This window comes from Meles meles, chromosome 18 (assembly GCF_922984935.1).
Source record: "Meles meles chromosome 18, mMelMel3.1 paternal haplotype, whole genome shotgun sequence".
Taxonomy (NCBI): Eukaryota; Metazoa; Chordata; class Mammalia; order Carnivora; family Mustelidae; genus Meles; species Meles meles.
In genome coordinates, this window is record NC_060083.1 from 61,213,185 (window position 1) to 61,239,942 (window position 26,758).

The 26,758-nt window shown below is 58.3% G+C and overlaps 1 protein-coding gene across 4 annotated transcripts in view; it reads right to left on the reverse strand.

Moving 5' to 3' along the window:
- The window catches only part of CYTH1 (cytohesin 1), a 77,265-nt gene that overhangs the window by 24,298 nt on the left and 26,209 nt on the right, over positions 1–26,758 (reverse strand). Inside the window, exon 1 of one of the 4 annotated variants that reach the window (XM_045984214.1) lies at positions 15,058–15,447. The exons of 2 other annotated variants lie outside the window; for them this stretch is intronic. In XM_045984214.1, coding sequence (XP_045840170.1) covers positions 15,058–15,085 — 28 coding nt within the window. In that variant the 5' untranslated portion in view covers positions 15,086–15,447. Of the gene's footprint in view, positions 1–6,538; positions 7,107–15,057; positions 15,448–26,758 lie in introns of those variants that run through there. One more of the 4 variants, XM_045984216.1, reaches the window with a different exon arrangement.

Below are 26,758 nucleotides of genomic sequence, written 5' to 3' on the forward strand. Positions count from 1 at the left end.
GAAGGGACGGGAAGACCACCGAGAAGCGTTTGTAAGATGGGAGGCACCACGGGGCCTTCTCTCAACGGACAAAGAGGATCCCGGGACACAGAGCAATAGTGAAGGGGACGGTGAGGCGGTCACAGCAGGCAGCGCTCAGGGCAGGCGAGGAAGCAGAGTCCTCTGGGCCTCCTCGCCGGGGGCAGCTCCGAGAGAGCTCCAGGCCGAGCAGCAAGTACGTCCGTGTAGCACCGCCTCTCAACCTCGGGAGTCGAACCGCAGACGCGGCACAAAGGCTGCCCGCAGTCACGTGTAATCAGTTGCATAGGCCAGAGCGAGGGGGCCGGCCGGGGGGAGGCAAGGAGGGTCCCCACGGCACCTGCTTACAAAACCAGGGACAGAGCTAACACATCAACGAACAAGAAAACGAAGCTGTAAATAAATGAAGTTGTAAATATGTGTATCCAAGTTCCAAAAGGGGAAACAAAGGAAGCAAACACTGAGAAACCATCCAGAATGGACAGCGAGAGAGCAGAGAGAACGATGTGAAGTGGCAGAGGTCGAGGGACCATCTCTGACTTTGGTAAACCCATCAGTGGAGTGAGAACATTAACATGACCTTGGCAGTACCTACCAGAAGAGAAAAGCCAGGAAAAGTGAATGGCCAGTGGCTGCTTCTGGGGAGTGGGTCTGCGAATAGAGGTGGGTCCTAGGAGCTCCTGAATACTGGCTCAAAAAACACATGCAGGGGGGCACCTGGGTGGCTCAGCGGGTTAAAGCCTCTGCCTTCAGCTCAGGTCATGATCCCAGGGTCCTGGGATCGAGCCCCGCATCGGGCTCTCTGCTTGGCTGGGAGCCTGCTTCCTCCTCTCTCTCTCTCTGCCTGCCTCTCTGCCTACTTGTAATCTCTATCTGTCAAATAAATAAATCTTTAAAAAAAAAAAAAAAAAAACCACATGCAGGCACTATTGCATTCTAAAAAAGATTTTATTTACTTTTTTGAGGGAGAGTGCGCACCAGCAAGCTGAGGTGGGGGCGGGCAGAGGGAGAGGGAGAAGCAGGCTCCCCACGGAGCAGGGACCGCCCCCACCCCGGGACCCCAGGATCATGACCTGAGCCACCCAGGTAACCCAATACCACTGCACTTTTAAAATGAAAACTTTTTAAAGACATTCGTCTGTGGTTCCTAGAGAAGACGGGCCTTCTGCATCCCAAGGTCAGAAGGGAGCAGCTCCGGCTCACCTGCAGCGGGAATGAACAAAACGCGTTCACGCGCGTGCCGACCTCCCGACATTAACCGCAGGATCTCACTGCCCACCGCGTCCCAGCCTGAGCCGCCTGCAGTCATGGCGCTGCCTGCCTTCGGGTTCAGCAAATCGCCTGAGCACTTCTCCTACAGAAGGGCTGGTTGGCATCTCATCTGTCTCATGCAGTTCTCCCTGCAGCCAGGAAAACACCCAGCACCTAACCCACGTTCCTCCCGCACCGAAACTCATCAAGGGCAGGTCAGCTCCTCACTTCAAGCCTTCCTGCACACACTGCCCCGGAGGAAAGTAAAGGCCATGGAGAAAATGCTTCCCTTCACTTAACAGCAGAGAGGATCCAAACCATGGCTGGAGAGGGAGGGGGTGTGCGACCCCAGGATGGGGCAGGCCATGCCAGGGCAGGAAGGCAAGGCACAGTTGTGCACAGCCCACACCCCACGTGCCTGGAAAAGCAGCCTGGGCTCCAGCAAGGGCACGTACAGTGCCATGGCTTTCCCTCGAAGCCATGAGGGTTAAACAGAAAAGATCGGCTGATGGGCCAGATGGCAGAGAAACAAACAACTCCTCCCTCCCCCGACTGCCACGTGCTGCAGCCACGCTTCTGTGCCAGGAAGGCGGCTAAGCCCCCTTCTCTCGAAAAGAATGGCAACCAGTGAGGCAGCAGCCCGAGCACAAAAGATGGGGGGCAGAGCGCCTGGGGGTCTAGAGGCCTCGGGAACGCACTCCTGCAAAGGTTAATTTACAAGGCGCCCCCCTTCCAGCAAGGGGGCCAGTGCAGGATGGCCCTCCCCAGTCCCTTGCGGGGTTCCAATTCAATGCAGGGGATTAAAGTGCGGACAACAAGGGACCCTTGTGTTCAGCTGTGAATAGAAAACCCACACAAGGGAAGCTTCCATTTATTTCTTTATTTATATGTTGCTCTGCAGATTTTGCCAGTCGGCAGAGCCCCAGAGCTGAAACGTGCTCCATCCAGCACATACAAAGGAGAACTGTCTTAAAGGGACAGCGCCCATAAACGAGCACATGGCCGCAACCCCACTCGGCTCAGCTGCTCCCCCTCCCCGGCTCCCCCTCCGCAGGCAGGAGCAGGTGCCCAGCGATCCGCCATGAAGTCCAACCGAGAAAGCAGTTCATCTGAGAGCAGTTTCTGCTCAGCAGGAGCACAGGCGGCCGCCGGCCAACACGGACCACTCTGTCCAACATCCTGGCAGTGTTAAAGGTGTGCTTCGGGACGGAGACACCACTCTCGGAGGTCCTCCGGCGACACCAGATCCCTCTGCCTGGCTCAAAAACACGCCACTCGCCTTGTTTTTCCAACCGTGACCATCAACCGTCGCCTTCTTATATATAGCCCCTGCCTTTCAGTGGATAAGAGGGATCCAAATTTAAACCAGCACAGCAGGGAAATGTTTTCAGGGAGGCCAAGAATCTAGAAGGGTCCTTCTTTCCCCCCATGCCTGGAGAAGGTAAACAGGCAGGAGAGAACACCCTCGACCAAGTTCTCATCCAGGCCAGGGAGGGCATCAGTGTGTCTGGACACCCTCCGGGACCAGAGGTACCCCCCGGTGTAAGCAGGGCCAAACCTTCGCAGATCCGTATGATTTACGAGACTGAAAACACACAGCCTCAGACACCCGACCGGGAGCCCCGCTAGAACAGAGCAGCACTGTCGAAGTACATGCTTTCTTACACCCTCTCTAGAAAGTGCTGCCAGCTCTAGAGAACCCAGCCACTTACGAACAGCTTCTGGGTTCAAGAGGACAAATCTGGGACGCTGTCCATGGGAGTGAAGGCGGTTTCCTCCCCTCCAGAGACTTAAAGGCAAAAGGGCCTGCGTCTACCAACCTCGGACCTGTGCAGATCCTACCGGTTCGATGCCTCACACTGCCCCACCCGATGGGCTGAGTCACCTGGTCTCCCAGGAAATCCCAGTGACTTACAACATGAACGACTCAAGAGATCAGAAGGAACTCGGGCACTGGAGACAAACATTCAACAAACTTTGACAAATCTCTCCATCCCAAGCTGATACCGGAACACCTGGGGTCAGATCTTTGCGGCAGGGATAAGGCGGCGACCAACACGCCTCAGCTCTCAGGTAAAGGGCAACACCGGGCCACGGAACACAGAGCGAGCGCTGCGATGACTAAGGAACTGCAGTGAAAGCCTCGGTTCCGAGACAGACAGGCCTCAGACGGCTGGCACGCCCAGAGGGCAAGGGAGGGAGGACGGACACAGCACACCGACAGGACCAGAGCCGGAACCTGGCTGCGCTGGTGAGCCAACAGTGCCGATGATCACATCAGTCCTTTCCAGAAAGTCTGCTGACTTCAGAAAACCAATGACTCCTCCTTCCTACTAAGTCAACACCAGGCATTCTTTCTAAACCTGCAAACAGTGTCATTCCACGTCAAGAAGGAAGGACAGCCTGGCGCCAGCTACCACACAGGTGAACCCCGAGGACAGCAGGCTCAGGGAAGTCAGCCAGCCATAAAAGGCCACTTGCTGTAGGAGTCCACCTCCCTGAGGCCCCCGAGCAGCCAAATCCACAGTCAGAGAGTAGGATGGAGGCTACCAGGGGCGGGGGGGGGGGGGGGGGGGGGGGGGGAAGGGAGCTGAGGGGCGGTGCTGACTGGGGACGAGTTTCCATTTTACAAGGTGGAAACTTCTGGAGCCTGGCTGCACAACACAGACTATCCAGAGTGCTACCGAACCGTCTGCTTACGACTATCCATTTTATCTCGCGTGAAAAGTAAACCAAACGCACGAAAAGTTAACGGCAGTATCTTGACTTCCTGATTTCTGCTTGCTGTGCTCCTGCCCCCGACCGACTTACGGCATGTCTCACCACCAAGCTATGGCCGAGGAGATTTTATTTTTTTGAAGATTTATTTATTTATTTCCACGGTGGGGGGAGGGAGGGAGGAGCGGCAGAGGGAAAGACCATCTCAAGCAGATTCCCTGCTGAGTGCGGGGCCTGATCTCGGGACCGGAGATCACCACCTGAGCTGAAACCCAAAGTCTAACGCTCAACCGACAGAGCCACCCAGGCGGCCCCGCCTAGATTTTGAAGGAACCTGCGCACAAAACGAGGACCAGGAGTGAAGTTAGCATGTGGCCCACAGCTGATATTCAATGCAGAGAGGCCAGCGGCTCCCTCTAGCAAACGGCCAACGCTAACATCTACTCTTCCAGTTCAACTTCTCTCCACACAAAAGCCACCAAGTCTCCTACTTAAGAGGAAGGACAGATACGTTAATGATTTCACTGCCATTTTCTGCATCTTTAAGAAAAACTCTGTTCGGGGGGGGTGCCTGGGTGGCTCAGTGGGTTAAGCCTCTGCCTTCGGCTCAGGTCATGATCTCAGGGTCCTGGGATCGAGCCCCACATCGGGCTCTCTGCTCAGCAGGGAGCCTGCTTCCCCCTCTCTCTCTGCCTGCCTCTCTGCCTACTTGTGATCTCCGTCTGTCAAATAAGGAAATTAAAAAAAGAAAGAAAGAAAGAAAAAGAAAAACTCTGTTCCCGCCTCAGTCTCGGACCCGGCTCATGAGTCCAGAGAAGCTGCCCGGGTTTGAGGGTGGCCGGAGGACCACTGAGGGGGCTTTCCTCGCCAGCTCATTCCCGGCTCTCCGGCCAACCACCTCACCCTGCCCCAATGGGAGTGGGCGGTCATCGTCACGGCCCTTCTCAAACGATAGAACAGGGGTATCAAACAGCCCCACAGATGCCCAGCTGGCTCAGGTATTGGGGCGTGCAACTCAAGACGGCAGGGTTGTGAGTTCGAGCCCCATGTTGGGTGTAGAGATCACTTAAAAACAAAAGCTTTATTAAAAAAAGTTAACAAACCCACACAGCCCCATAAACTTAGGGGGGAAAAGGGTATTCTGTCCCCTTACCTTACACACAGAAGGCAACTGACACATTTTATCCAGTAAGTCCTAAAACTCCAGCACTAACCAGCCAACCAAAGAGAGATGAGGTCAAATTTCAAGGTAGTAAAAGAGACGAATCATAAAATTGTATCCTTAAAGTTTGGTTTAGAAAAACAAAGTTAGGGGCGCCTGGGTGGCTCAGTGGGTTAAGCCTCTGCTTTCAGCTCAGGTCACAATCCCAGGGTCCCAGGATCAAGCCCCGCATCAGGCTCTCTGGGGAGCCTGCTTCCCCCGCCCCCTGCCTCTCCCTGCCTCTCTGCCTACTTGTGATCTCTGTCAAATAAATAAATAAAATCTTTAAAGAAAAAGAAAAAGAAAGTTAACATCTGCTTTCAGTGGAAGGTAAAAACTAGAAAACAATCTAGAAACCTCTCCACCTTTTCTCAAGCCTGTCGGCGGTAAGATCTGCTCCAGCCGGAGTTCCGCAGCAGCTTCTTTCAGGCTTCAGACTTCCACTCTCTGTCTGCAAGGCTGTTTTTAAGAGGATCACAGGAACGGAAAGCAGAGCTGGAACCAGCTCAACAGGAGACGACCATTTTCTTGCCTGGCCCCCTTAAGGCAGGGGTAGAGTGCTCAGCTCTTGGGGAAACCCTGGGGATTCCCTACCCAACAGACAGACCAAGTCATCTGCGCTCGCCGCCCTTTCTCTTGAGGGAAGGGCTCCAGGAACACCGCTGTGCCTGATGCGGTACCCCTCCCGCTGCACAGCTGTGTGGCCACACCCCTTTCAGGCCAGAACAGAGGCTGGGGGTGGGGGGGGAGCTAAGAGGTCAGTTTTCTCTCACTTCACCTGCTCCTAAAACCCATTTGTACGCCAGCTCTTGGTAAAACCCTCATTTTTTGGCCCACTCAACTATTCTCTGTCCGTCTGATCGCTGGAACAGACCCTAGGATCCAATGAAACGTGCAACTCCAGCTCCTTTTCTGGGCATTCTGCTGGAAGGAGGGCTACCCACTCCCAGGAGTGGTTCCAAAGTCCTCAGAGTCCCGCAGACGCTCACGGGGTGGGTCCAGAGGGGAGAGGATGGCCTCGCATCCGTCCCTCTCTTCCTGCTGTCCTGTTTCTCACCTTGCCAAACGGGGCCACCAAAATTGGCCATCAGCTGGCTCCTGAACCTCAGGCCTAGGAAAAAACCACACTGAATACTGGAACATCTACCCCAGGAAGCCAGTGGGAAAACCCTAGGAGGAGAGAGCACGCAGGACCCCGAGGCGGTCATGCAGAGACGGCCGCGTGCGAGCACGTCCTGGGCTCTGCTGCCGGGTGGGAGAGGCCCGCAGCAGAGCATAACGGAGCGGGACCCGCACACTCTGCATGACGCCCCGTGCGCTGAGCTCACGCGCCACCGCCCGGCCTCTTACCCAAGGCGAGTCCCCTCTCCGGCAGCCCCCGCAGCCCCCGTCAAAGCCTGGGCCGCTCGCCGCTCTCCGCTTCAGAGGCCATGGTGGGCCGGCACCGCGGCCCCACGGCGCCAGACTCCCAGGAGCTCCGGCAGCCCCCGGCGGACGGAGGGACGGAGCCAGCACGGCATGTGTGCCCGCACAGCCAGGGTAGGGGAGGCAGCCCGGGAACGCAAGCCGAGCGGAAACGGAGGACGGAGAGGGAGCCGATCCTGGCGGGGAAGGCTGGCGGGGACAGAGATGGCCGCGGAGCCGCCGCCCGGCTGACACTTGGCGTGCGTGCGGCTCAGCTCAGCTCCTCGCAGGCGTATTTCCATGAATGCGATTACAGCGGCCCCTCCTCCTACCCCCCCTTCCCCCCCCCCCCCCGCGGCCTCCTGGGGGAGGGGTGCAGATCGCTGGCAGGCTGCACTTGCTTTTCTCTCCCCCAGAAGCAGAAGGCTGATGGCTGCTTCACTGCGAGGATGTTAACCCTCCCCGGAGATGCCCTCTCATTACTGAGTGGATAGACGAGGGGGCAGACCCACGGCGCGGGGCGGGGGAGGCTGCTCCGTCGCACTCGGCACCTGGCCGCCCTCCTCCTGCTCTGCACCCCGGGAGCAGGCAGTCGTGCTGACTAAAGGCCCCCGTGCTCCGGGCCCCAGGTCTCCACACAGGTGTGCTCCAACCTCTCCAGCAGAGGCCTGGCCTCCCACGCCCACGCCGGAGGTGGCAGCACCACATTCCAGCACATTCCGGTTAGGAGCAGCTCGGCGGGCTGATCTCAGGGACAGTGCCATAAGGTGGCCGGTGACATGAAACATCACTGCAGCCCGAGAGCCGCGGCTCTCAAACTCAGAGGACCCGGGGACAACCCACGGGCACCCTTAAACACACAGACTTGGACCCCCAGAACCCAGGACGTGGGTTCCACGTCAGACCGGAGCACGAGATGACTCGAGGCAGCTGTCTTTGGCTGGTGAGGGAAGCGACACGAGCTTCTAAAACCAAGTGCCAAAGGAGCACTTTGGAGGAAAAAGAGAAGAGAAACCAGGACACTAGCTCGCGGCTCTGTGACCTCCTGCCGGGTCGCTCTCCGCCACAAGGGCGTCCAGGCAAAGCAGGGGGTTGAGCTGAGCACCCCACCACCTCACCTCCAGATGGGACAACCCAAAGTGTCTCTAGGCGTTGCCCCATGTCCCCCGGAAGGCAGAACGGCCCTGCTTAAAAACCACTGCTCCCCATGACCAACAACAGAGAAGACAGAACCATCCCCACGCCCCCCCACTTCCAGTCTTCGGTCCGTAGGAAGCTGCTGAGAGGAGGCACCCCGCGGCAAGGCCTGGCCCCACCCCACCCCTCGTCCTACTAACAGGGACTGCATGCCCCGGGGATTCCTTGTCACCAGCACAGGGTCGCCAGACCTGACCCAAATATCCCAACTCTGTAGCCCAGCCTCCGTCTTTGAAGAAATAGCCATAATAGGAACTATTTTACTTCTGTGCCAAAATGGTAGTTCTTATCTGTAAAATCTTACCAAGTGCACGAAAAATAAACCTCAGAATTACATGTGAACCCTCTGCTTTAGGCTGCAAAAGGAACGCGCTTTCAACAGAGGCGCACCTGGAGTCCCCACCCGACACAGTCCCAACCACCTGGAAAGCAGCCGCTCCGGCCCGCCCCCCCGGGGAGGGTCCTCCTGCCCCCCCTTCTCACTCCCAGTCTCCCTTCACTTCCTTGTGTCTAGGGGCTCGTGCTCACGGTCCCTCAAAAGCTACCACTCGCTAGGGAAGACTCTGGGGCCCCAGTGGACAGACTCCCTTGCATCCCACACATGCTGTGACTGTCACCTGAGCGTCTCAACCCACACCGCCCCTCCGCGTCCACTCACGCAGCCTACCGTCGGGCGATGCACTGTCCTTCCAGGGGTCTCCTCTGTCCAGCAGTAGCCCCTGCTGTCCGCGTATAACCGGGGCTCTGCTTGCTGTTCTGAGGCAACACCACTGCTTTGTACACACACACACACACACACACACACACAGAGCAGGGACCGACAGGTCCCAGCAGGTGGCTGCCGACCTCTCACCTCCTGCCGAGACAGAGACGCAGTCACGGTGCCCCAGGTGACCACACCCACGGCTGCCCAGCCATTGGACGACCTGCTGCTGGGCTTCACCTGCGGCCTGGGAGCCTGGGCGAAGGTTCAGCCTGAATCCAGGCCACAGGCGGCTGCAAGCAGAACCCAGGACAGTCAATTCTCAGCACGGACCACAGGACCCGGGACGTGAGCAGACCAGAAGTCAGGGGAATAAGCTACCGACAGAATGGCTGCAGCGTGGTCCTCCTCGTGTACGGAGGGGACAGACGCTAAAACAGACAGCCCCGGATCAAGTTCAGGAAATCACAGTGATCAAACACGAAGACCGTTCGCAGCCCAACTGGTCATCTCAGGAAACCCACCGAGAGAATAAGAGTTTTTAAAAATGGTTTTCTCAGACTGTTAATTCAACAATCTTTAAAAAAAAAAAAAAAAAAAAAAAAAAAAAAAAAGCGTACCACCATAAGCAAGGCGCCCTGTGAGCTACCGCAGAAGATACAGAGATGGCGAGACACGGGTCAGCCCCCAAAGAGCTTACGTGTCACTATCCCCTTGGAAGGAGAAAGAACCAGGCGGGTACGTGAGGACGCTGGCAAGAGGTGAACAGGGCGGCCACGTGCCAGCAGCTGCCCACGGCGGCTGAGGCTGCAGCCCGGAGCCAGGAGGGAGAGGCTGGGGAGAGGGACAGGCGCGTGCGGGAAAGGGGCGAACACTCGGAAAGGCAGGCAGAAGTCGGAGCCACACCGTGTCCTCTGACTCTGACACGAAGACCTCTGGATTCTGCCCCTGCCAGGGGCCCCCAGCTCCCCCCAGCAGGCTGGCACGAGACACCCCTGCGCAGAGTTCACGTCCTGCCCTCCTCCCGCCGGTGCGGCCTCGGGCACACGGAGCCGGCCCCGGGGACCCCAGCCCGCGTGCGGGGCAGCCACACCACTTACTCTGCCATCGGCGGTGAACTCCCCTCGCTCAACTCATCAAGGGCCCAAGCGTGCGAATCCTCAGCGGGAGGCACTGCAAAGCCCAAGCTGACCTTGGCAAAGCCCCACGCCCCAGCGCGCACAATGGACAGAGAGCCCGGGTCTCAATCCCCCCCGGCACACGGCAACGGGGGCGCAGAGCTTCAACAGCCGTACTCCACTCCTGACACCGAGACGGGCTTCAGTCTTCTTCAGTAAAAGCTAAAGCATAACCACTTCTTGCGAGCGGCAAAGACTGTCATGTGTCCCATGGAGAAGGGCCTGAAGACCTCTTGAGAGAGCGGCAGTGTCTCCTCCGAGCCCCAAGTGGGAGGACCTGGTTCCCAGAACCAGACCCGACCCTGATCGGAGCTGCCCGGGGTCCAGAGAAGGCTTCCCGAAGTCTGAGAGAAGCTGAGGAAGGGAGGCGGCCCCGGGCTGGGCACCCACCTTCTGCGTCCTGGCCAGTCGCGGAGGCTGCAGCTGGGGCAGGCACAGAGACCTGGCTGCGGGGACGGGGCCCCCTCCCAGCGCCAGCGCAGGCCCAGCGCCGTAGGCCTTCCATCCTGAGAGGCTGCTCTTGGGGTTCTGCACCTCCACCTTGGCAGAGAGCACCGCCGAGCCGGGAGCAGCACCGCAGGGAGGACGGCCATGAGGCGGCAGCAGGAGACGACGAAGCTCGGTGCCACGGTCTCTGCCCTCGAGACCCCAGGTGGCACTTCTCCCTCTCCAGAACGGGCTCGGGAGGAGATGTGACCCGGGGGGGGGGGGGGGGCTTTGGCTGTGAAGCCCCGACATGGGAAGGTTTCCGGTGGCACTTGTCCCTCTAGTAAACAGATCCCTGCGTCCTGGTCGCCCTGCAGATTCTGCTGTGACCGGCTTCTCTGGACCCTTTCTCCTCTACCCCCAGGCCCCAAACCCCAGAGCCACCATGTGGCAGGGCCAGCCTCTCACAGGGGCAGGACAGAGTCCCCAGGAAAACAAAGGGAGACCTGAGCGGAGGAGGGAAGACCCCAGCAGGGGGAGGTCTCTCCCCGGTGCGTATGACACGGGTCCTAGAAGCACCACGTACACGTGCACGAGAGCTTCACAGCGACGACACCAATGAGGTAAAATAAAGTTCTACCGGAGAAGTTTATACACGGATAGTCCAGAAAAGCACGACGGAGAAAACAGGTGACATGAGAGGGTCGCTCCTGGAGGCGGACCCGTGAGGCTCAGTGACAGGGGACAGCACAAGGGACATTCGAGAGACGCTGACCCACCTGGCAGTGCCTCGGGTCACACAGTCTCCGGAAGAAAAGACGAATATAAACAAATGTAAAGAGAAGCGCGCTGTCCAGCCCTGGCGGTGCGACAACGGGCCAGCCGGGCTCTGGGGGAAGACGAGGCGGGTCCCACCTCATCCACCTCAGCATGAATTCTAGCCGAACCAGGGACCTGAACGTACAGAAAGAAACCATCGAAGTTCTAGCAGAAAGCACGGATGACTCTGGTCATGGTCTCGGACAGCCTGTCTCCCGCATGAAGACGAAAGGCTTCTGGGTGGAGACGGAGCCCGACCAGCTACAGGTAAACAGCCGGGACAGCAGACACAGAAGCACAAGCCGAGGGTCATCCTTCAGTCCCCACGGAGCAGCGGGAAGCCCAGTCCGACGAAGACCGACACACCGGCAACGGACACGGACGCAGATGCAAGAGAATACAGACAGACCAACGCGGAAAGATGCCTGAACTCTCTAGAAACAGAGAATTTAAAACATGCCAATTAACACCATACCATACTGCTCTCCAACAGTCGGGCAGAAATTAAATGTCCGATGACATGGGGGACCCTGACCAGGGTGTGGGGGCACACGGGCAGCCAGGGGCGTGTAACCTGGCACCATCCTTCTGCCATAGCAAAGCTCAAAAGCCACGTACCCGTCCATTCAGCACTTCCATTTAAGAACTGACCCAACCGACATCCTCCGGAAATTGTGAAAGTTACAAAGTACTTCAACACCATGTGGTCACGAGAAGGAAGGAGCTGATCTGTGAGTGACTGTCTAGAAAATTCTCTAAGACATACTCAGTGTGATGAGCAACCACGGAGCAGCGGGGGCACACAGACTCTGGAGGGACGCACCTGAAGCTGGGCGCGGACCCTCCTCGGAGACCAGGGCCGTGGTCGCCTCAGGGTCTACCTCCCTGCGTGTCGGGCTCCACAACCAAGGCCACACTTTTTTCTCGCTGGCTTTTTGTTTCTTTGTTTTTAAGATTTTGCTTATTTATTTGAGAAAGAGCAGGGGCAGAGGGAGAGGGAGAAGCAGGCTCCCCGCTGAGCAGGGGGCCTGATGGGGGGCTCGACCGCAGAACCCCGGGATCATGACCTGAGCCGAAGGCAGACGCTTAATGACTGAGCCACCCAGGCGCCCCTAAAACATCATTTTATGTTGACATTTCTGTTCAGAGAAAGTATGGAAATGCCACTGGCCATTTACCCCAAAATATTTACTCAGATTGATGCCTAAATATGTCCTTTGTGGAAAAAACACACTTGGATTCTGCTCTAAGTTTTTTTTTTTTAAAGGCTCTTTTTTTTTTTTTAAGATTTTATTTATTTATTTGGCAGCGAGAAATCACAAGCAGGCAGAGAGTGGAGGAGGAAGCAGGCTCCCTGCTGAGCAGAGAGCCCGATGCGGGGCTCGATCCCAGGACCCTGAGACCATGACCTGGGCGGAAGGCAGAGGCTCTAACCCGCTGAGCCACCCAGGCGCCCCTGCTCTAAAGCTTTTAGCGCCCTCTGTACCTACGCCACGCGGCTGCGGCTTTGTATGTGGGACTCTGTCCGAAGTCTCTGCATCAGTGTCCTGAACTCTTACCAGAAAATACAGAAGAACAGAGACTTTAGACACCAGAAAGAAAGATGCAGAGAAGCATCCCCGGACGGGGAAGGCCGCACCGCTAGCTCCAGTCTGCCGATGAGGCAGGACTCCCTGAGCAGGACGCTCTACTGACACACAGAGCCCCGTTCGCACGCCCCGGCCGAGTCCCTGGCTCCTCAGTGCCCCGCACCGCAGTAACCGAATCCACTGCAGCTCAGCGTCACGGAGCATCTGCCTGTGCCCACCCGGAGCTCGGGGCTCGGATTCAAACGGCTCCGGCCCCTGCCCTGCACAGAACACCAAGGCCGGGGAGGGGGGAGGCGTGCAGGCCCAGAGCTGCAGCCCCCGCGGCCGCCGGGGCCATGCCCACACGGCACTCACAGCACACCCGGGGATACCAAGTTGCTCAGACAGGCCAAGCCTCCGAGCCAGGGCTTGGAAGGACAAATGGATTCCCCAAACGGAGAAGCAGAGACCAACGCGGACAAACACATCCAGGAGGGCGAGGCAGCCGGGTGCCTGGGGACTGGGGCACAGCTGCGGTCAGGACCCAGCACACATCAGGGCTGGGCCGGCACCAGAAGAGCCCAGCATCGGCCTGCGAGGGCCTCATGTTCCACACGCCAGGGAGCCTGGGTTCCAGCCCAGAGGAAAGGGTCAAGGACTAAGCGCGGAAGAGAAGGGACGAGACCACCGGAAGCCAGCCTGTGGCGGTGAAGCCGCTGCTCGCTCCTCGCCCGCACAGCGCTGCGCTGGGAACGGAGCCGCGCAGGCGCCACACAAGGACACAGGCCAAAAGCATCTGTAACATCCGCGTTATGGATCGGAGATTAGCGCGGCAGGAAAACACCCCACTTCTTGGGACACAACCCCCACTTACTCTTTCCTAGGTGTGCTCTTTGGATCCTACGGACCTAGAAGAGCGGCTCTGTGAGGGGCTTGATGCTGACACTTCCTTCTCTGCCCGGGGTCTTGGGGACCTGCCGGCGCCAAGTCCGAATGCTCCCTTCACTTTCACGCCTGCCCGGGCGCCGTTTCTGCATCTCCTCGGGATCCCTACGGGGCCTGTTTTGGGGCAGTTAAAAGGGCAACTGCGCTGGCCTCCGGAGTCCCAGACAGAGGACAGGACGAAGCGCTCCTGGGAGGGGTGAGGGAGACGGGAGCAGCCGGCAGTTCCTGAAGGTGACTCATTCCAAACAAAGCTGCCCGTGAACCGGATCTCTGAACCCCGAGCTCTAAGTCCCCAGCCCCAAAACGGCGCCCCACTCTCCCCACACCGTGAGCCGTGCATGTTGGACGTTAGGACCTCCGGGACAGCTGAGGCTGATGACACAGGTCCCCCCCGAGGCAACCTCTGGAGGGACTCTTCAGTGGGGTCCTTGGGGGTCTGAGGCCAGGCCCCCCAGGAAGGCCCAGCAGGACACGAGGGGGAGCACACGGCACGGTGACCAGTGGTCATGGTGTGCCTGGGCCAGGCTCACAGCCACTGTCCCAAATCATCAGTAAAGTGACCTCTTCCTTTCCGAGACCCTGACGACCGTGGACTTGCCCGGCAGCTAGAACACCTCCTGTGGGGGGCTGCAGCGCTCGCACAGAACCGCCTCTCCTCACGGCCCCCCTCCCATGCGGAAGGATTACCATGAGCCCCTCCGTGCCCCTCCCCCAGCCTCTCCCCAGGCTACAGCTTTCCAAGTCACCCGCGGGTACAGTCCAGCACAAGCGGTCTCAGAGGTGAAACCTGGAAATGTACTGTGTGGTGAGCCAGGTCAGGAAAAGCAGAAAAAGGCCCCCAAAACTTGTTACAACTTTCCCAAAACCTACGTTGGAAGAGAGCATAATGTGTATTTCATACACTTCACTGTCCGTCTGGCGGCGGGCACACGCTGCCATCTAGGCGGGCATCGCCAGACACAGACACGCATCCACGCTGCAGACCGCAGAGTCTGAACCCCGGCCTCGCGGGGTTCCCCTCCCCAGCTCTCTTCCGGGGCCCTCAGCTGTGTGACCCCCTCCCTCGGAGCCTCCCTGGGTGCCGTGTGGGCGCGGAGAGGATGAACGAAGTCCACAGACGCCACGGACCCCGCGGTCCCCAGCGACACCGAAAGAGGAAGGTCCGAAGAGCTCTGCACGTTCCCTCCCGCTCGTCTCACCCCCTACCGGCGGCTGCCCCCGCCGTGCTCTGACGCCTGCGCTTTTCACTGTGGCCCTCAGTCGGGGCGCAGCGACCCCAGAGCCCGGGGCCGACTGTCACTCAGAGCCGGGGAGCACGGACACTCGCGCTAGGACGCAGGCCCCGTGAAGTGCCCGGTGATCTTCCCCGAAGAGCAGAGACTAGGCTGGGGGCCGGGCGGGGGCCCTGCTCTGGGTGAAAAACACAGAGTCACACACAGCCCCACGCAATCCTCGCCCCCGAACCACTCACGACCCTCCAGTCCTTCTCCTGAGAACAGTGAGGGAAAAGCCTGAGTCTGGGGGCCGCTCCTCCCGGCAAGGCAATAAAACTGTCATCACAGGACATCCCGGCTGGACGGGGACAGCCACAACCCCCACTGCGGGCGCCCAGGCGGGACCGGGACTCACCGTCCTCCCCGGTGGCTTGCAGGACCATCTTCCCCCGTCCCAGCAGGACCCTGATGGTGCCGGATGTCGTTCGTCTAAGGGGCACCCGACGACGTTTCCCTGGGCGGGGGCAGGGGGCCAGGTGGGGCCCGGAACACCTGCCGGCCTCGGTCACCACCGCCACAGCCTCTGGGACAGCTCAGCGCTCCTTCCTGAACTGCGGAGCCAATGAGCCTCCCGCGGCTGAGGCGTCACGGCCGCCGCCCAGTTCCTGAAGTCGGGCCCAGGGAGCTTCCGAGGAGTTAACTACCTCCTCCCTGGATCCGGCTCGGGCTGGGGCTGAGGAGTCTGCGGTGGCACCGGCCCTCCCTCTCAGATCCAGCTAGAGCACGGGACACAGCCAGATGTCCCCTCTCCCCTCCCTCTGCGAGCACTCGCTTAGAACAGAACCACGTCAAGTCCCAGCGCTCACACCGCCGCCGTGACAGCACATTTCCGAGGAGAATGACTAAGAGATCGCAATCAGTACGGTATGCCGTGAGGTCATAGGCTAAAAGGAGAAGGCAGATGTTAGAGGAACAACAACAAGAAAAAGCTAAGGGCAGTATTTCCAATATAAGTTTAATTTTATCTCCGTTCTATTTTCTACCGTGTTGTACCAAACTGCTTGTCTCCCCACACTCTCACATTCAGGAAACATGATTGTTGTTGAAATCAGATCAACCAGTAATGAGGGGAAAAGCCTTATTAATCCCATCACCCAGGGAAGACCCCTGATGAAATTCTGGTAGATGTTACTGATACTGTCCCCGCTTTTTGTCCTGTGTATTGTGCTCTCATTCTGTCTCGGCCTCACTCTCTGTGCGGACACGCATTTGCAAACATACCTTCATACCTCCGCAGATCCTACATGTGATACGTGTAATAATTACGTTACATGACACACGAGACTTATCTCTCAAGATGTACTTACACGACCTCAAGAGAGAAGTATGTATGTAGGCATAAATATGTATCGATAGAGAAATACAAAGAGAAACAGAAATGGAGTATTTTATGTGCTATCTTATAACCTGCCATTTTTCACTTACGACATTTTTCCATGACTGTAAACGGAGACTTATCGCATTTTTTATTATCCATGGTATAGACTGGGTATTTAACCAATGCCAGACTGTAAGACTTTGAAGCGGTTTCAAGTTCTCCTGCCAATCTCACCGCCCATGTGCACGCAGCCGGGCACGTCTCTGATGGTCCTCGGAGCAAATTTCTTGGCGGCCACCGGCTCTCGCTGCTCCCTCCACGTGTTCACGGGAGGGATCACAGGGTCCCTGCCTCAGTCACTTCTCTCAAGCATGTGCTCAGGACATCACTGCTGTAGGCCGCGTTTCCTGGATGCTCACCTTGTGCCCATGGCCGACTCATGTAACCCCAAGAGAACCCTGCGAGGGCTTCTCTTCGGCCCTGATTCGTGGAAGGGACACCAAAGCCCAGAAGCATCACACGACTTGCCTGAAGTCCGGCCGCAGGGTGCCCGCTCTGTTGGCTCCCCGCAGCACCCCCGAGCCCCCTCCCCTCACTGGTCCTGGTCGTGGGGGCCCCTCCACAGCAGGTGTGCACACGGCCTGGACCTGCTGTCCCGAGGCCCAGGCCGCGCTGCGGGTTGAAATGCACATGTCTACAGCAAGACACCAGCCACGCTCTGGACGTGGCCACAGGTGCCTCAAGGGTAGTGGCCTCGGCCCACACTTTCCCCTCTTGCCTAATAATAAATAAATAGACAAACATACTTGATAAAAACCACGCTGTTCTGCAGAGGCAAGTGACAGAATCCCAACTCCTTGCCTTTGGTTCAATACTTCAAAATCAGAATTCACGCTTTTTCCTCTGCGCCCCCTCCCGTAACGAGGGCCAGGCCATGACCCCTCCAGCCCCATTTCAAAATCTAAGTTAATGACTCCCAAATCAGCATTTCTGTCTCTGGTGCTAGGGCCGGTCTCTGATGCCAATCCCAGCTTTGAAGAGGCCGGGTCCCTTCTACGTGCCACGACCGTGGAGCAGCAGAGCGCCTCTCTGGAACCGGAGCCCAGAGGCAGGCCGGCCTGGCCCCCGGGCACGGACACACGCCGCCTTCAGGCACGGGCCAGGTCTGCCACCTCCCTGACAGGACAGACTTCATTTCCGCGGGTCTGACCGCCGAACAACGGCTTCTCAGTGGCCAGAGTCTACACTGACCCGATGACCCGTGGTGCACTTGATTTTTCCAAGAGTCGGCGGTATTTCCTCTTTTATGAACTGCTTATTCATATCCTTTACCCATTCTCCTCTTGGTTATCTTTCCTTATTGGTTTGCAAATTACGAATGCTTTCGTCCCACCTTTTCTCACACCCTCACTTGTTTTTATCAGCAGGTGTGGAGGCGCTGCCTTCCGGAAGCTTCTGGGCCACAAGCCCGTCTGTCATCTCTTCTTCCACCAGCTGCTCTCAGCATCCACTGGGCACGCACAATGCCGGGGACCGGAGGTGCACCAGATGGCCGCGGCACCTGCCCTCACCACGCTTACGCTCTGCTGGGAGCTGGGAGGGCAGGGCAGCGAGCGGCAAAATGCACGTATGTTGGAAGAGATGCTCCGTGGGCTTGGGGCGGAGCGCGTGGTCAGGGCTGGCTGGCTGCTCCTGGCCAGGGCAGCTGGGGCACAGCCAACGGCAGCCGGAGGTGCAGGCAAGGCCGGGGGGGCGGGGGGACCGGGGGTGTGCGGAGGGCTGTTGAGGGCCTCGATGGCTATTTTAACAACTGGTTTCCACTGTGGGCGAGATGGGAAGCCACTGCCGGGGGCTGGGACAAAGTGAAGGACCCGACTTCATCTGTGATGAGAGTGCGCCGGCTGCTGGCTAAGAACAGACTGCAGGGCAGCAAGGCCAGAAGCCGGCCGGGCGGGGGGAAGGGGGGGGTAACCACCGTCTTCCGGGTAAGAGATGACGGCGGCTTAATGCAGAAAGTGATCGGATCCATGTCGTATCCTAAGGCAGAGCCAGGAACTTGCCAATGGATCCCACGTGGGTGTCAAAGAAGTCAAGGATGGCCCGAACCCTCTGGTCTGGGCAGGCAGAAGAATACAGATGCCATCTTCCAGGTGGCAGGCCACCAACAGGGTCCCTGCCCCACGGCACAGGGCGTGCTCAGCCTGCTCGCTGGCGCTGGACCTCGCGACTCACAGCCTGCCCCATCTGCACTGCCGCTCACCCTGCCATGCTGCCCAGTTCACGACCCGAGAGTGGGTCGGTAAATGGCTCACACGGTATCCACCATCCCTGTGTGGGGACAGTGGGCCCCGCTTCAGGCCAGGTGCCCGTCCCGCTCTGCGAGCTGCTGGGAGCACCGCGGGGCCCGGCAGGTGGGGCGTCACACTGCCTCCTGCGCCACTACCGTCTTCCAAAGCCCGTGCAGCAAGTAACACTGTTAAAAAGGGAAGAAGCGCCTGAAGAGGCACGTCTCCGGTTCCTTAAAACAGAAGGCTAACTACTCAAGCCCAAATTATATGCTTGACTCGCTCATAAGGAAAGTGACTTCGTAACTTATCATCCAGATCTTGGGACGTTTCTCAGATCGCAGGTGGGTGCTCTCTATCATCCCATCAGCCAGCGGGCATAACCCGGGCCTTCCTGGGCAAACAGAGGCAAATCACCACCAGGCCCAGCGATGGCCTCAACCCCTAAGAGGGGGGATCGGGCTGCAGCACAGCTCTTTCAGCAGAAGCTGTGCCCAAGTTCAAAGGACACTGTGAAATCCTTAGGAGAACAACGGCACGCTACGGAAGCGGGACAGTCACCGAGGCCGCAGAGCCGTCAGAATGATGAGACGGGAGGCGGAGGAACTGGCCGGGGCCCCCGTCAGCATTAAACCAACACAGTGAAAAACAACACTTTATAACTACTCTTATTAAAACCACACAGAAGAGGGGCACCTGGGTGGCTCAGTGGATTAAGCCTCTGCCTTCGGCTCAGGTCATGATCCCAGGGTCCTGGGATCGAGCCCCACATTGGGCTCTCTACTCAGCAGGGAGCCTGCTTCCCTTCTCTCTCTGCCTACTTGTGATCTCTGTCAAATAAATAAATAAAATCTTTTTAAAAAAATCACACAGAAGAGGGGCACCTGGGGGGCTCAGGCGGTTGGGCATCTGCCTTCGCCTTGGGTCATAATCCCAGGGTCCTGGGATTGGGCCCTGCATCGGGCTCTCTGCTAGGCAGGGAGCCTGCTTCTCCCTCTGCCGTGCTCTCTCTGTCAAATAAAAAATAAAATCTTCAAAACCACACAGAAGGGTGTTTGGATTGCAGGTGTTTTGACTCAAGACATTTTATATTTTCAATGAATAAATAAACAGCCTTAATCCTGTACCCCAGCCTCATCTTCTCCGGTGACAGATAAGAGCATGCAAATGTGAAATGGTTTAAAACGACACAAGGTGAAACATACGTGAGTGTTCACGTAAGGTTCCAGGGCAAGTTTTTTCTCAGCCTGATACCCACGTCATCAGTCCTAACCCCCAGGAGACAGAGCACACTCCAGGTGGCAGCCTGGGGAGCCCGTCGACAGACTGTCTAGAAGTCGTGGCGGAGTCTGGGGAGACTCAGTGGTGGATCTCCCCAGGGTCAGCAAGGAGCTCCCGACCAAGGCTAGGCCTGTGGGAGGGGTGGCTGGCTGCAGAGGAGGACAGGGCGCGGCTAACCCTCAGCTGGGGACAGGGACAGGGCTGGGGACAGGGCTCAGCTAACCCTCAGCTACCTGGCAGGGAGGAAACACCTTGACCTCTTTCTCCTTTGACCCTCCAAGCCTCTGGACAAACCCAGCGGGGGCCACAGGGCAAGGCAGCCTCCAGCCCAGCAGGATGGAGAAGGGCAGACGGCAGAGGTCGGGGGTGCGGGGGGCCCCCAGCAAACCACAAACTGCCAAGAGCCTCTCCTCACGTCTGCACGGCCCCATCAGCGCCTTGAAGTCTCAGCTCCTCGTTGGTGTCAAGACCCTCCTTAACGGGACCCTGCTGCCCGCCCAGGTTTTTCTCTTCCCCCTTGTGCCTGGTTTTTCTTCTTTAACCAAAATAACATGCACACATCACGTTAAAAAAAAAAACAAAACAGTACCAATGGCTTAAAACAGAAACCCACAGCTTCCTGCCCAACGGCACCCCCCACGGTCGGATCCTGCTCCGCAGAGGCAGCCCTGTCAGTCTCTGGTCCGCGCCTCACCTCCCTGCTTCCCAGCGACACAGGCACACCCTCTGTTCCCGAGTCTCCAGTTCTGGACATCCACGGCCTGTCATGCAAGTCGAAGATTCCGCTTTGACCCTACGCACCCCCCCCCCCCACACACACACTGGCGCACGCCAGGCTGGTTACGTGTAAACTTGGGGCTCAATCAGTACTTACTACTCCCATAAACACGGCTCACAGCTTAGCGGTACAACCTGCTATGATTACAATTAGCACCGGACGGCACGAAGGGTCTCGTCTGTCTCTGGGTGCTTGGCTCTCTGCACCAACGGATGCAACCGTCCACAGGAGCAAGCAAAGATCCGCCCAAAAATCCCCGCGCCCCTCCCCCCGCCTGGCCTTGCTGCTTTCCCCCCAGCACGCTGGGGAGTCCTTCCGCCCTTCCCAAACGCTACCCCCGTTTCTCTGACTCCATGTTTCTGGGTCCCTTCTCCTTCTGCTGGAGCATATCCTCTGTAACTACCAGGGAAAGCACGTAGGGGGGTGGGTTTCCACCACTGCTCTGCATTTTGTGTGTCCGGAAACACCCCTGTTCCTCTGCCTGGACACAGAACTGCACCCTAACATCGCTTCCTCACGACAGCAAAGGCATCCCCCGTCTTCCGTCCCCACAGCGCTGTTAGTGACCGTGCCATTCGGACTCCCAGAATTTTCTCTGGGATCTTCTTCCTACTCAGGCAGCTCTCCGGGTCTTTACCCTCGGCGCTGTGCGGTTTTGTAACAAGGTGTCCAGGTGCGGGTCCGTTCCCATGCACTGTGCTAGCCCCTAGGCAGACCCCCCAAGTCTAAAGTCTCAGAGTCTTTGATGTCCTACCCTTTTTCTCAGCTCTCACTGTGCAGAGTTTCTGTTGGACAACTGGACCTTTTCTGTCTTTTCACTCTTACTTTCGTCTCCTCGTGGAAGTGTTCGTGCAATGGCCTGAATGTTCGTGTGCTGAAACCCTGAGCTGACGGTGTCTGGAGGCGAGGCCTATGGGAGGAGATCAGCTTGGGAGGGAGCAGCTGCACACATGGGACCGGCGGCCGTACAGGGCCAGCTGGCTGTCCTTGTACCTTGAGAGCACACGGCAGGATGACGGCGCTCCGCGAGCTCGGCAGGGAGCTCTGGGTAGGAAGCCTGACGGGGCCCAGCTCGGACGCCCGGCTGGCTCGGGGAGAGCCGCGCCGCCCGGTGTGATGCTGTCTCGGCCGCCAGCACGGGGATGCTGCTCTATGTACCTCATCTTCGGGTCTTTGTACTGTTTTGTGTCGGCTGTTCTTACTCTGCACGAAGTCCCTCTTCATCTCTGTAGGCTCCTTTTGGACAGCAGCCTGTTTCTGCTCCGTCGGTTCGCCTCTAAGACTCTTAAGTACCAGGCTTTTGAGTGTTCTCCCAGGATCTGTTTCCTCAGTCTCTTTCTTCCACTTGCTTTGTTCTCCTGTTTAGTGGTGAGGGCGTTTCTTAAACGTCCGGTAAACACAGGCTGTTTCTCCACATCGCTGGCTCCTCCACGCCGGCAACCTGAGCAGAAGTGGTGTGTGGCGGCTCTGGCCTGCGGAGTGCTGGGTCTCACCGTAAAATCTGTACCGGGGGGCGCCTGGGGCTCGGACGGCGAAGCCTCTGCCTTCAGCTCAGGTCATGATCTCGGGGTCCTGGGACAGCGCCGTGAGTCAGGCGCCCTGCTCGGCGGCGTCTGCTTGTCCGTCTCCTCTCGGCTTGTGCTCTCTCACTGTGTCTCTAAGGTAAACGGAATCTTTAAAACGGAGCATCAGTCGGTAGGAAATAAATAAAAGCGTGAAGCAGGAACACGTGGGAGGCTCTGTGTGTTCTCTCGCACTGGCCTGAAGAGCCAGTCTCCCAGCTCCGCCCGGACCACAGGCAGGGCTCCCCGTGGGGGCTACAGACAGGCCGCCGGCCGCCAGGCGGGGGGAGAAAGGAGGACGGGCCGCCGCGCTCCTGCAGTCGCTGTGTGCCACAGCCTCCCCAGAACTCGAACCCTCCTGTTCTAGCCAGAGTGGGAGGGACATCGCCTTGCTGCGAGGCACGGACAGGAGACCTGAGAGCCTACGTGCCCGCCATGCACACCCCCACCGGCCTCCAGTTTCCAGCCCTACGGCCTGTCTCCAGTCGCGGGGCCCGCAGCCCCTCTGGGATGCGAGGGCAAGCGGCTCCGGTTCCCCACGGCCTCCTCCTCTGCAGCTCGGATCGTTCCTGCAAGCCGGGCCGGCGGCGTGGGGCATGCGGTCGGGCCCGAAACTCCAGGGAGCGCAGCGGCGCCGGGGTGCAGCGTGACGAGGACACGAGTCCTCACAAGAGAAAGCGCGGGCGCCCGGAAACTCTACGGAAGCCACTCGGGCTCTGGGCTGGCGCCGGCAGCGCACACGGTACGGAGTCGATGGCCCGGTCCTGCGAGGGCCACACGCAAATCCGTGGAGCGCTGCACGCTAAACCCAAAGCGGCGCGGTCTGTCCCGCTTTTCCGCACGGACGCGAGCAGACCTGGCCGAAAGCGGACGGCCGCGGGCGGAGAACAGCCGTGCGCCCCGCGTGGAAGGCGCTGCCCGCCCTGAGGAGCCGCGCGCCTGCCCGAGGACGCGGGGCGGGGTGGGGCGGGGCGGGGCGGCCCTAAGGGACTGGCCCTACGGGCCTCCGGGAGGCAGACTCTTTAGCACTGTTTTTGGTGCTTTAATTACCAAAGAAAAAGTCCGGATCAATGAGGTATATGGGTTAAAAGCCCAATCCAAACCATGTCCTTCTGCCCTTTGAATCATGCACAATTTACATTTCAATTTTTTCCAAGAAGAGTCAACTTCTGTAAAAAAAGTGCGATTTCGCACAAGGCCTGACCTTACTCTGGGTAGAGACCGTCACCCCTGCCTGAAGCGCCCGAAGTCGGAAACTGACCGCCGGCCTGCGCCTCCACGAACCCGCCCCTGAGACGGGGCGCATGCGCAGGACCACCACGCGGAGCCCTGGCGCCGCAGAACCCGCTTCCGGGCTGCGCCGCTCTCGGCGTGGGGCGGGTGGCACCGGCCCTGGCACCCTCGCTAAATGACCCTGCCCTTTCTGGGGCGGCGGCACTCTGCAGCCTCGGAACCTCACCAGCCCGGGAGACGGCCGGGAATGCGTCCCGGATACCCGGAGAAATAAAAACGTGACGGTACCGCGGTGCTGCGCAGAGTCATGACGCCCGCAAAGACCGGGGCCGCAGTGCCGACCGCGGAAGAGAAGGGAGACGCCAACTGCGCGGGAAGAAGCGGCGCAGAGTCCTCGACGCCTCTTAAGATGAACTAAAAAACACCGACGTGCTCAGGCCGTGTGTGCTGCCCTCTGCTGGCGCCCTGAGGAACCTGCTCAAAGGTTTACAAGTGGCCTCTTCGCCGAGAATTCGGCTGCCGGTGAATTCGCTACCGGTGAATTCGGTTACCGGTGAATTCGGTTACCGGTGAATTGTCACCGGTGAATTCGGCTACGGTGAATTCAGTCACCGGTGAATTCGGCTGCCGGTGAATTCGCTACCGGTGAATTGTCACCGGTGAATTCGGTTACCGGTGAATTCAGCTACAGTGAATTCAGTTACCCTTTGAGCGGATGCAGGGGGAAAAAGAGGAAATTCGTGTTCTGCGGAGGCTGGCCCTTGCCCTGCTAAGATTCACCAGTACTTGTCCCTTACTTTCTGAAACGGTTTTCTTACGATTACAACGGGTCTGCCCTTTGTCCACAGGCCGCGCCTTCGTGGGAACCGGTGCTAGCCGGTCGGAACTGAAGGGACGGAGGCAGACCGGACAGACTCACGACGCACAGGAGGGACCGTACAGGCACCAGCATGCTGGAAAGCGGGGTGACAGGCGACCGGAGCGCGCGTGGGGAGCGGCATGTGAAAGCACTAAATCCAGGGGTTGCCACGGGCATCGCCGAGAAGACGGCTCCGAGCCGCAGGGACAACAGGCCCAGAACGAAGCCCGCAGACGGGCCTCTCTTCTCTACAGTTCAGTGACGCATGAAGCACAGTCACACTCCTCTCTGGACGCCCGCCTCCCTGCCCCTCACTGCCGGGACTCGCGGGGTTCACCGCACTACTGCGGCAGGACCGAGGAGCCGAGCACTTCTCGGTGACGAGCCTGTGCTCCCCGGTAACCTGAGTCAGCCTAACCTGCTCGGACACGCTGCCCCCGTGTTCTAGCGACTCACACCGATCGCTCTGCATTTCTCAAAACCAGGATCTGCCGGGCGCCTCATTCATTCGAAAAAGGCTCAGGCTTTACCAGTGTCCACTCAGCGCCCGCTGGCCTGCGCAGCGCGCCCTCTAGCTGTGGGCCGGGGGCTCGCAGGAGGACACTGTGCCTCCCTGGACACGCGACAGGGCCCGGGAGGATGCAGGGGGCAGCAGCAGTTCCATAAACCGCCACGGGGCATTAGCTAAGGACTCGCCCACGGAGACTGGGCCCTCCAAGCTCTTAGTGGGAGAACGGCGAAAGTCAGCCTGTGGGAGAAGAAGGGAGAATGGGGGCACTGGGCAGTCCACGCGAGTGCGGTGACCTTTCAGAAAATCCCCACGGCATTCTCGGGCATTGAGGCCTGGGGAGGGTCTGACACTACCCCAGAACACGGTCTTGAAGGATACAGACACTGGCCTTCGTCGGGGTGAGGGGCGCTCTCCAGGAGAGGAAGGGCACGCTCAGTCAGAGGCCCTGGGAGGCCTGGAGCTGCCCGGCTCTCCCCGCCGCAAGAAGCCCAGGGCCGCACAGGCCTACCTGCACTTCTGCGCTCACAGCACGCAGTCTCGTCCTTCCAAGGGTCTGGCCCCCAAACAAGCGGCCCTCCACTGAACAGATCCTCCCTCCAGGTGTTCCGCTGTTTTCTGAAACTGATTTTATACCCAGCATGGCAGAACAAAGAGCTGTGTGGGCTGGGCTGTGCGTTCCCTTCCCAGCCGGAAACCTACCTGGAAGAGAAGTTCGCATGAAAAAGAGACGCGGTCAAAGCAGGTTCGAAGGTAGAAAGGTGGGAAGGTCCAAACGGGAAACAGGCCCAGAGCCGGTGGAGCCCAGGGAGGGTCTGCCATGTTGACTAAAGGGATACAGGCTAACGCACAGTAACTAATCAGGGAACTGTAAAAAGCATGTATCAGTTTGCAGAGAAACACAGAAACTTTCACAGAAATACAGAATCTCTTTTCAGCATCAAAGTAACCGTGGAGCAGAGCAGGGGACCCCCCCAGCACCCCCTCACCTGCATCTCACCACGAGGCAGGCCTAGGACCCAGGAGCACGTGAGCAGCTACACGGACCTGGCCCGCCAACACCACGCTCGGCGGGGGTCTTCCCGACCCGTGGGACGCACGCTGTCCACAGCAAACAGAAACGGGCGGCCTGGAAGGCAAGCATTTCCCTGACCTCTCGCGTTGCCAAATGACAGCACCTCTCCTGAAAGAGGAGTAGGAACCCCAGCCGTGAACCAGTCAGCACAGCCCCCTAAAGGCTGAATTCCAGGCTCCGTGTTTTTATCAAAACAAACTGCTCGTGAAATAAAGCACACACATGAAACGGTCACCCGAAGTATTTTTAACACGAAGAAAGGATCATCTCACTGAAGGCAGAATATACCAAACTTACTTTCTTGTTTTTATTTTAGTATTATCTTTCTAAAATTCTTTTTCTTTTTAACTTTATTTTTTCAGTGTTCCAAGATTCATTGTTTATGCATCACACCAAATTAATTTTTTTAATCTTAAGCCCTTTTTAAAAAATTTAATGTGTGTGTGTGTGTGTGTGTGGGTTCCAAAGTTCATTGTTGAGGCACCACACCGAGCGCTCCATGCAATCCGTGCCCTCTTGAATACCCACCACTAGGCTCACCTAACCCCCCACCCCCGGCCCCTCCAAAAGCCTGTTTGTTTCTCCGAGTCGCACGAAGCACACAGGTCCTCGTCCGCGACCCGCCCAACAAAGGTTAGTTGGTAGGTACTTTGCTGTAAGTTATTTTTTTGCATTAATATGTCTTGGAAACTTTCCTATACTGGACCATATGGATTTGGCTCAATTTTTAAAAACTGGTACACTGCACAGTAAAGCTTTTGCCCGACTTTGAGCCCAGACGGATGACCTTGAGGTTGCTTCTGATACTTTGCTGTCACAAGCTGAGCTACCATTCCCGATCCTGCAGGTCGGGCTTCTTGCTCTGGGCACCTGTGTCTGCGGAAGACACGGGGGAAAGCTGAGTCACAGCTGGTGCGGGCACTTAACCGTGTACTGGGAATCGCGTTAGATCTGCAGAGAACTGGCATCAACATGGAGTCCCCAGACGTCCTTCACCCACTTCCAAGGCGCCACTGTCCCTGCCTCACGTAACCACAGGACAGTTACTGCGATCAGAAGCCGACAAGGACACGTTGCCGACGGCCGGCCAGCACGCCCACGGATGCCACCAGGCCTCTCGCGGCCTCCAATCCAGGAGCCTCACCGCCTGTCGTGTG